General features: G+C 36.3%; 1 protein-coding gene across 5 annotated transcripts in view; it reads left to right on the top strand.

The window, feature by feature from the left end:
• LOC119580762 (probable phospholipid-transporting ATPase IIB) overlaps positions 1-10,000 on the top strand; it is a 14,139-nt gene that overhangs the window by 880 nt on the left and 3,259 nt on the right. The window contains exons 1-18 of one of the 5 annotated variants that reach the window (XM_037928870.1): positions 664-684; positions 803-979; positions 2,596-2,773; positions 3,081-3,225; positions 3,396-3,509; positions 3,695-3,865; positions 4,096-4,323; positions 4,682-4,867; positions 5,127-5,248; positions 5,463-5,685; positions 5,790-6,026; positions 6,178-6,339; positions 6,443-6,619; positions 7,006-7,176; positions 7,307-7,480; positions 7,595-7,696; positions 8,152-8,274; positions 8,458-8,678. In XM_037928870.1, coding sequence (XP_037784798.1) covers positions 2,625-2,773; positions 3,081-3,225; positions 3,396-3,509; positions 3,695-3,865; positions 4,096-4,323; positions 4,682-4,867; positions 5,127-5,248; positions 5,463-5,685; positions 5,790-6,026; positions 6,178-6,339; positions 6,443-6,619; positions 7,006-7,176; positions 7,307-7,480; positions 7,595-7,696; positions 8,152-8,274; positions 8,458-8,678 — 2,705 coding nt within the window. In that variant the 5' untranslated portion in view covers positions 664-684; positions 803-979; positions 2,596-2,624. Of the gene's footprint in view, positions 1-663; positions 685-802; positions 980-2,595; positions 2,774-3,080; positions 3,226-3,395; positions 3,510-3,694; positions 3,866-4,095; positions 4,324-4,681; positions 4,868-5,126; positions 5,249-5,462; positions 5,686-5,789; positions 6,027-6,177; positions 6,340-6,442; positions 6,620-7,005; positions 7,177-7,306; positions 7,481-7,594; positions 7,697-8,151; positions 8,275-8,457; positions 8,679-10,000 lie in introns of those variants that run through there. The other 4 variants (XM_037928871.1, XM_037928868.1, XM_037928869.1 and 1 more) reach the window with 4 other exon arrangements.

The following is a 10,000-nucleotide window of genomic DNA, read 5'->3' as shown; positions in this document are numbered from 1 at the left end:
CTCAGTCCCAAGTTACCATGCAAGTTACGTTAGTTTTCAGACGTTCATGTCATGTATTAATTCTGTTGGAGATAAGAGTTCACTGATACCAAATTTGTTGGGTTTTAAGATGCAGACCTCTTCTAGAAATTCACTGAATTGTATTACTAATATTGATAATGATATTAGTAGTAATCAACTTTATTGTTGCACAGTTCATATATTGTAAAAATAAGACGTTTGCTTAGGAATCTTTGAAGAATTTCAACAAAAATATTTAATCAAGAGACTATATTCTTTTATATTTTTGATTGCATGATGTGCAAATCAGGCATGCATTTTCATCATATACAGTTTATCCTAGTATGGTCCTATCCTACAAGAGTCAGTTTGATGTGGTAATACACATAAAACACCACAATTAGTCACTGGGCTGACAAAACTCCAAGCTTTTACGGTATCAGTTTCAGGTAGCTACAGTTGTATTTTCAATGTGGTGCTAGTATGTAGTAAAGGCTAGATAGAATTGCTTTCATAGAATGGAAAAAAATCAATTGTATTCATTTTTTATAAAAAATTAGTGTGATACTTTATCTTATCAGCTCAAGGGATTAACTGCATAAGTAATCTTGTATAAATAAACTGCTTTGTATTACTGTTATCAGTACATTATTAAATCTGTGGCAGCAGAATCCTCGGAAATAGGTAAGTGCAAGTGGAGACTGATTATGATAATGCATTTAACATAATTCCCCTTTTCTTTGGATTTTTTGATCTTTCATACAACCTGTCCACTTTTGTAATGCTCCAGCTCTCTCAACAGATTTTGAAGTTGGTGAAGCTAGAGTGAACAAGAGTCAAAGCACAGGATACGTCTCAAAGGCAAGGCCATGTCTGACATGGCTTAGCACTATGTGAATGTAAGAGTACAGTCCTTGCCTCCCAATGTGGCTCTGACTTTGGCATGATGCAGGCGTGGCATATTAGAGCGATCATAAAGGTGACAAGTTATGATCTGCATTTGAAGGGGATTTTTTGAGTTGTGTGGCTGGCTTTATGGTGCTGAGTATTACAAACCATGTGTGAACTAACAGGTGCTTAACTTTATTGGCTTTCCTGCTGTTTTTATATATAGCCATTTAGTCCTCAACTTTTGTATAGATTACAAGATGTTTTTGTGGAGTTCAAGTGTTTTAAATATATACATGAAGTCTCATGTTAATTATCATTAGAGGCTGTTGAGATAATAGTAGCTGTTTAACATGAGAATTGAGTAAGTAGACTGTATCTTGCCCCCCAAAATTATTTTATTGCATAACTATGCTATAGTCTTGATTTTTAGTATATGTTCTTAACATTCTATTGTAATGTCCTGAATAATTAAGTTTTCCCTTAAAGTGTTATCATATGAATATCCTTGTGAAATATTGAGATCCCCTCATGTCACTCCACTGCCTTTCTTGCCCTCAATCTCTCTTTCTCAAGTACTCTTTTTTCTCTAATTTTCTTCTTTTATTTCTCTAGTTCTCTTTTTCTTTTCTCATGTTTTGTTCTTTCTTATGTTCACATTTTCCTTCTCAAATTTCAAATATCTACTCTCCTGATCTGTGTCTGTGCTTCAGATGTGTTGCTTTTTTCTGCTTTTCACCAGCTCGTCAAAACTCACCACACCTGTGACCTTGTCCCCAATACTTGTTTGATATTATTGAAGTTCTGAAAGGTAATCCTTGTAATAATTTGATTAGAATTTTATTCATTTATTTATTTATTTTTTATTGTAAGGTCGTCTGAATACAAGACAATTCGTATAGCATGTGGATTAGATTGACTGCAAGATTTGGGATGATGGCATAACAGCACCAGTTCAGGCAGAGGAAATAGTGTAGTAATGGCAAGCAATTTTGCAAGTGCTTGGTTGCACTAGTTTAGAACGAAAGTTGTGACCTAACACTTTGCATGAAGGACATATATATATGTGTAGTCTGTTTATTTATTTTTTTGTTTTTGTTTTTTATTTGTACTAATTAGTTATCAAATAGTATTGCTAGAGCTTTATTACTGTGTGTGTGTGTGTGTGTGTGTGTGTGTGTGTGTGTGTGTGTGTGTGTGTGTGTGTGTGTGTTTGTGTGTGTGTGTGTGTGTGGTGTGTGTGTGTGTGTGTGTGTGTGTGTGTGTGTGTGTGTGTGTGTGTGTGTGTGTGTGTGTGTGTGTGTGTGTGTGTGTGTGTGTGTGTGTGACTTTATGGATATAGCTATTGGTGTAAATCTTTTCTGCTTATATTAAAGTTATGCAGATATATAATTTGATCTTTGTTGTTTAGGGAAATTAATTGTCTAAAGGCTTGGAGAATGAAAGACTCACTACTAAGAGTTTAAAGTAGTATATCATGCTAATAGAATTATTGCAGTTATATTTCTTTCAGCATTTAAAAAAGAAAGGAAGAAAATGATGTCTGGGTTTGATTTGTGGATGGTGGCTTTCCTTTATATATATATATTTTTTATTATTATTTTTCTTTTGCCTTTTTTTTCTCTCTTTGTATCATATTTTCTCCTTTTTGTCATTGACCCCATGCTTATTCAGAATGAGCTGAAATATTTCTTGTGGTTCCTGCAGAAGGCCGTGGCATCCGCACTTGGGCCACGATGATGCATGCTACAGTTGATGGAGACTTCGAAGCAGACGAGTCCCAGTATTTATTATCAGACACAGACGCCGACACAAGAACAGTTACGATGACGGGATCACAACGGTTGTGCTGCCTGTCTTTTTGCATTCGCAATTTTTGTGCTCGGTATGATGGTTGATGTGTTGTATTGTATTCTTTTCCATGATCAAAATATCAGCAAATTACATTCGGTGTGTGTTGTTACCTTTTTCAAAGATTTTTTTAGATAGATAAACTTTACAATAATATTTGACATAGATTTGCATTACATGGTGTATATGCATGAGATGTAGATAGATATTGTTATTTATCAAATAAATAAACACACACACACACACACACGCACACACTCACACTCACACACACACACTGAAAAAGAAGAAGAAAAAGTTTAATAATTCATAAGGATGTATATTCATGCTCTTTGCTCCAGATTATGTGAGGGCCTTGTGAACTGTTGCATTCGACGACGGCAACTCTCAGCAAGATCAATACACGTCGGCTATCAGACGACTGAAAAGTTTCCGCCAAATGTTATCAGAAATCAAAAATTCAATTTCTTCACTTTCATCCCACTGGTACTCTTTGTTTTCAGCAATAGTGGAATTTCAAGCTAGTGTATTGCTAGCTGTGTTGAGATATCTGTATTCCAGGTGTTAATAAAAGAGGATTTGAAAAATACATTAAAGTAACTGGTCTGGGCCTGAGTCATAGGATTTCATTGTCTTGCATTCTTTTTCTTTTTCAGGTTCTCTTTGAACAGTTCAAGTTCTTCTTGAATTTATACTTTCTAGTAATGGCAACGTCCCAGTTCATCCCAGAATTACGAATTGGGTATCTTTATACATATTGGGGTCCTCTAGTAAGTGTAACGCTAAACTGAAATACCTTCATATGATGCTAGATTCTTGAATCATTACAACTGAGTACTTTAATGATTACTCTCAGTGTCTCTTAGCACTGGAGTTTATTATTATTAATTAAAAACTAACTTTTGACCAGTTGTTCTTACTAGCCTGTGTACAATGCAACTTCTGAATTCACCAGGGTTTTGTCATCCTTGTGACCATGATCCGTGAAGCTGTTGACGATGTCAGAAGACGACAAAGGGACAATGAAGTCAACCAGCAGAAGTACAAGAAGTTAACACCACATGGAGGATCCAGAACTGTTACGAGTGCTAATATTAAAGTGGGCGATTTAATATTTGTTGAGAAGGTGAGTTAGTAAGTATGGCTGGAGAGAAAGAGAATGGGATAAAGAGATTGGATTACAGATTTCAAAGCATAAAAATAAAAATTTCATTTACAGTAGGTTTCAGGATGCAGTTCCTCTGTTTAGGAAATTAAAGTAACATTGGCTCTGATTCCAAAAGAAAGCTAATCTTAGAGAGTGAATTTACAGAACTGGTATTACCTGCATTAAAATAACTACATCTACATTTTCAGGACCAACGTGTGCCTGCAGACATGGTGTTTCTTCGCACAACAGAGGCCAACGGTGCTTGTTTTATCCGTACAGACCAGTTAGATGGAGAAACGGACTGGAAGCTAAGGCTGGCAGTTCCTGTCACTCAGAAACTGGAGACAAACGAAGAGCTGTTCAACATGAATGCTATGGTGTATGCTGAAAAGCCGCAGAAAGATATTCACAATTTTATTGGGACTTTCACCAAGGTCAGCCATGTTCAACTATTATTATGAAATATTTTTGTCTATACATTGATGGATTTATAGATGAATAGGTAGATGTAGATTTTGTCTAATAAATGAATTACATTTTCTGTATTTTATAAAGGCATATTTTATTTAAGACTTTATGATGTATGCACATTGAGGAGTATGTACAAAAGGATCAGGTTGTAATTTTTCCAGTGATTATTGAATATGGATTGAGGAATATTACATGAAGATGTTTTAAGGAGAGTAACTGAACTTTTTCTAGTTGTAGTTAGATGTTGGCCTGTGGTTGTTCTTTTATGATTATCCCTTTTTTGTACAAGCTTCATTATTCGGATTCATTTCCCATCACCAGCATGATACAGACACCGAAGAGTCACTGAGCGTTGAGAACACAGTCTGGGCTGGGACAGTTGTTGCCTCAGGAAGATTGTTAGGACTCGTTGTTTACACTGGATGTGAAACACGCTCTGTTATGAACAATGCTGCTCCCAGGTCCAAAACAGGACTTCTGGATTTGGAAATTAATAACCTCACAAAGGTCAGCAATACTAATAAGAACCAAATTCTATTAAAGTTACAGTAGTTGTGTTCCCATGACAGTGTAATATTTGAATACTGTGTAAAATACTTGCAAAAACTTGATTACCTATTCTATCTCCATTAATCAAGTGAAATAATAAAATGCTTAGAAGAACATCTGAAATATTCATTTTTGGGATTAATATTATTTTCTTGTGTATAAGTATGTTTTCCTTTTTTGCAATTTCAATTTCGTGATATGTTGCTTTTTCCTCCAGCTTCTCTTTGTAGCCGTGTTGGGCCTGACTGTTGTGATGATGTGCCTAAAGGGCTTTGGAGGGCCTTGGTACCGCTACTTCTTCCGTTTTCTTCTCTTGTTTTCGTACATCATTCCCATCAGGTTAGTATATAATTGCTGTCATAATTATGTGATTATGCTATGGTTGATATGTATGTATGTATTGTGCATTGTTTTCAGTCTTAAAAAAGTACTTTGTTAAATTTGTTGCTTTTAGTATATCATATTTATATATAGTTAATTTGTTACTTCAAAAAGATATCTTTATTGTAGTTGTGCAGTTTTATTGTATTACAAAATATCTCTAAAATTTCAGTTTGCGTGTAAATCTGGATGTGGGGAAGGCCTTCTACTCTTGGGTCATCCAGCGTGACCAGGAGATGCCAGGTACTGTTGTGCGCACAACGACAATTCCTGAGGAATTAGGGCGAATCAACTACCTTTTAACTGACAAAACAGGGACTCTGACACAGAATGAGATGGTGTTCAAAATTCTCCATCTTGGGACAGTGGCCTATGGGACAGATACTTTTGATGAGGTAATGTTCTGCCCTTTATTTTGATCTGTTCCATGTCCATGACTGTATTCATTTTGACATAATCAAGTGACAGTAGTCCTATATTTAGTTTCATCTTTTTGTAGGTTCAGGCACATGTCAACACCTTCTTCTGCAAAGATGCAAGTAGTGCTGGTGCCTCTGCCACGCCCACTCGCATGAGGCGAACCGTTGTAACTCGTGTTGGAGAAGCAGTCAAAGCCCTGGCTCTGTGCCACAATGTCACTCCAGTCTATGAGGATGGAGCTGGTCAGCCCCCAGAGGAATCACAGAATGGAGATCAGCCACACACTGTTCTCTACCAGGCCTCCAGCCCTGATGAAGTATGTTTTAGGAGTTAGGATATTGTGTCACTGAGCCTCATCCTTGAGTCTCTTTGTACAGTTTTGAATATATATATTTGTTATGTTCTGAGAATGGAACTCATTGAATATGGTAAAAAAGATTTTGATGGAAATACTGATACTCTCCTAGGTGGCCCTTGTGAAGTGGACGGAGAGTGTTGGTCTCCCTCTTGTCCACCGCGACCTCACCACCCTCACCCTGCGCACCACAAGTGGCAAGCTCCTCACCTACACTGTGCTGCAGATCTTCCCCTTCACTTCTGAGACCAAGAGAATGGGCATTATTGTTAGGGTAAATAATACTCTAATTAAGTTTAAGAAGATTTGAGACTTGATGCCTGATACTTGTGCTCTTTCAGTTGATTTATTCACTTCAAAGTTCTCTGCATTTTCAGGAGGAGCTGACAGGTGAGATTGTCCTGTACATCAAAGGTGCAGACACAGTGATGGCATCAATGGTCGAGTACAATGACTGGCTTGAGGAAGAGTGCACCAACTTGGCTCAGAAGGGTCTGCGTACTCTGGTGGTGGCAAGGAAGGTCCTCACACCAGAGCAGTATACACAGTTTGAGGTAAGTCAATGTATGTTTTAAGGATGTAGAGTTTCTTACATTGTTATTATGTTACTGTGATCATGTTGATAATGATAAATTAGATTATGATAATAAGGGTGAAAATAATAGCAATAGTAATTATGATGTTACAATAGTAGAATGTAATAATATGATTCTAGGTATGATGGTAATGATTATGATGATTGGGATAAAGTAAGATTTAATTGAAGACAACTTATTAAAGTTAAGATAAATTTAAGGAGTAACACAAAGCTAGATTGAAAGTCCATTCTTCCTTAAAAATGTGTTCATCAGCTAATGCTATAATTATTTATGCTAATTCTCTGTTATAGAGTTGAAAATTAATCTTTAAACCAGTTAATTTCATCATTTTTTTTCCTCAGCAACGCTATAATGCTGCAAAATTAAGTGTAACAGAGAGAGGAAGTCGTGTAGCTGCCGTTATTGAGACCTTGGAATGTGATCTTGAACTCCTGTGTTTGACTGGTGTAGAGGACAAACTGCAGAATAATGTTAAACAGACACTTGAGTTGCTGAGAAATGCTGGCATGAAGGTGAGACATACAACATATACACTATTATTTATTACTGAATTCATTATTACTTTAAGTATTCATATGTGTATACTGCTTTGTGAATTGTAAAAGATGTCTTCATCCAGATTTCTTTTTCTCTTTTAATCAGATCTGGATGTTGACTGGGGACAAGCTTGAGACAGCCACCTGCATTGCCAAGAGTTCACGCCTTGTGTCCCCCAACCAAGGGCTGCATGTGATGGGCAATGTGTCCACACGAAGAGAGGCTCACTTGGAGCTGAATGCCCTTAGAAGGAAAAGTGATTCTGCTCTTATAATAAAGGTATAATTAGATGCCATCAAATATAGTGATGGATATACATGCATGTGTAAGAAGTTGTCTCTAACATGTCTATGTGTGCTTGAAATGTTAATTTTCAATTTATGAAAAATTCAGGGTGATGCCTTAGAGACCTGCCTTCAGTACTACGAGCATGAGCTGATGGACCTTGCTGTGCAGTGTCCAGCTGTTGTAGTGTGCCGATGCTCACCAACTCAGGTATTTTATGATATCTTGTTTTTGCCCCTTCTTATGCAGATGGGTAAGATATTAACATCATTTTAGCAAGTCATATTCTAAGGTTGAAAGCAATGGCTTTTTAGATGAACTGTCTTCTCTGTAGATTTTGAAATACAAAAGATTTTTTCTTTCTTACTCATTACTTCATTTTAATTTTTATTGGCTAAGAGATATGGCCATCCTTTCTCTTTGGGAATGTGGAATGGCTTGAAGGCTGATAGAATGATAGAGGAATTTAAGATGGTTTGAAATTGAATCTGTCAAGTAATTTATCGTTAAGTAATTTATCTTCATATTATTTATTATCTTCCTCCTTTTGCCTAATTGTAGAATTTCATAACTATGTCTAGTTTTTCCAGCACAAAGAAGACTGTCTGTTGAGTTCTCTTATTAAATACACACTATGGGGCCTTTTATTTTGCTCTCATCTCCAGAAAGCAGCAGTGGTACGCCTCATTCAGAGACACACAGGGAAGCGCACAGCAGCTGTAGGTGATGGAGGCAATGATGTTTCTATGATCCAGGCTGCAGATGCTGGGATTGGTATCGTAGGCAAGGTAAAGCACAGCCATATTAGTAGCTGTTTTTGGGTTGATATGAGGAGGACTGAGCAGTGATTTGAAATTACTTAGAAGATTGAACTAAATAATTTTTAGTAATTACCTTTCTTTTTACCTTATTTTCCAATTTTTGTCTCTCTCCCTAGCAGCTTTACTAACAGATTGCATGTCTCCCAACAGGAAGGTAAACAGGCATCTTTAGCTGCTGATTTCAGCATTGACCAGTTCCAGTATATAGCACGCCTATGCTTGGTCCATGGCCGTGACTCTTACAAGCGATCAGCTGCTCTCTCCCAGTTTGTGATGCATCGTGGTCTTATCATCTCAACCATTCAGGCTATATTTTCGTCTATCTTCTATTTTTCAAGTGTTGCTCTCTACCAGGGCTTCCTGATGGTTGGGTAAGTAAAAAGGAAGCAATTGTATTTCATTTCAGAATGGGTGTTTGATGTTATTTATAAGTTACTGCTTTTTGTCTCTGTTCATTATCTAAAAAATTATTTTGGTGAAAATTGCTCTGGTGTATGAAGAAAGTCCATTATGTATCAACTACCAGTATGTTCTTTCCTCTTACATCCTAATGCTTGCCAAGGTAGTTTGTACTTAGGCAAGGTGAGATTATTCAACATCTTTCTGGTGTGGGGCTCATGGAAAAGTTAATATGAAATTTTTAGCATACTAATGCAATGATTAAAAGGCTGGGAAGAGACACAGAGGAGAATTTTCCCATGATTTCTGCCATTACCAGCCAGTTTTCCTTCTTTCCTTCTTTTGCTGAAGCAGGGATATGGGCCAAAGTGTATGAAGGTTAAAGACTACACAGTAAGTGGTATCAGACTGCATTGTTTAAAAAAGGTATAAGTGAGAAAACGATGAAAACGCTAATTCTCAGTGGATCTTTTCTCTAGAAATGCCACAGGGAGTTCAAAGGATGAATGAGAAGAGAGCCTATAGATACCCTTTAGTTATAAAATAGGATATCAACATGTTGCACACCAGATATATACATTGTCCATTGTGTGTTTTTTTCACCAAGGAGGCAGTTACTAGGTTTACCCCACCCCATTTTGAGAATAAGTTTTTATTTATAATATTAATATTATCATTATTGATGTTATTTGTATTATTATCATTGATATTCTTAATATAATGTTATTAGCAATGTTATCTCAATTCTGCAGGGAAAATGCTGTGCTCATTTTAATTTTTTTGGTGAAATGTCTCTGCACATAGATGGCTCTGCAAGTGCTTAGCCACAAAGGAGTCAATTAGTAGAGCTTGTGACCTTACCTGATTTCATATTTCCTTGAACTGTCAGGATTTTTTTTTTTTTTACTAATTCTATGAATATCAATGGTGTTATTTTTATTATAGCATTATAATTACTATAATGCTATAGACATTAATAACAGCAGTATAAGATAACGTAAAAAAAATGTGAAAATCAAGGAAGAGGGTAAACAGGTGAGACAGTCAGTCCTCGTAATTGGCTCATTGGTGACTTTGTACAAGTATAACCATCTATGTTTATAAACAATTAATAAAGTAAATTCACAGTGGACATGGCATGTACATACATGTCCATGTCCAATGGCATTGGGTAAATAATAATAATTATAAAAACTTTCTGAAAATTCAAAGAATAGGGAGGTCAGATAAGACCATTATTATAATGTTACTACCAGTAACTAACAATATTGATAGTAATGTGCACTAGAACCTG

This window comes from Penaeus monodon, chromosome 14, assembly GCF_015228065.2.
Source record: "Penaeus monodon isolate SGIC_2016 chromosome 14, NSTDA_Pmon_1, whole genome shotgun sequence".
NCBI classification, from domain to species: domain Eukaryota; kingdom Metazoa; phylum Arthropoda; class Malacostraca; order Decapoda; family Penaeidae; genus Penaeus; species Penaeus monodon.
The sequence above is the reverse complement of the archived record's forward strand: the minus strand, read 5'-3'. Positions and strand labels throughout refer to the sequence as shown.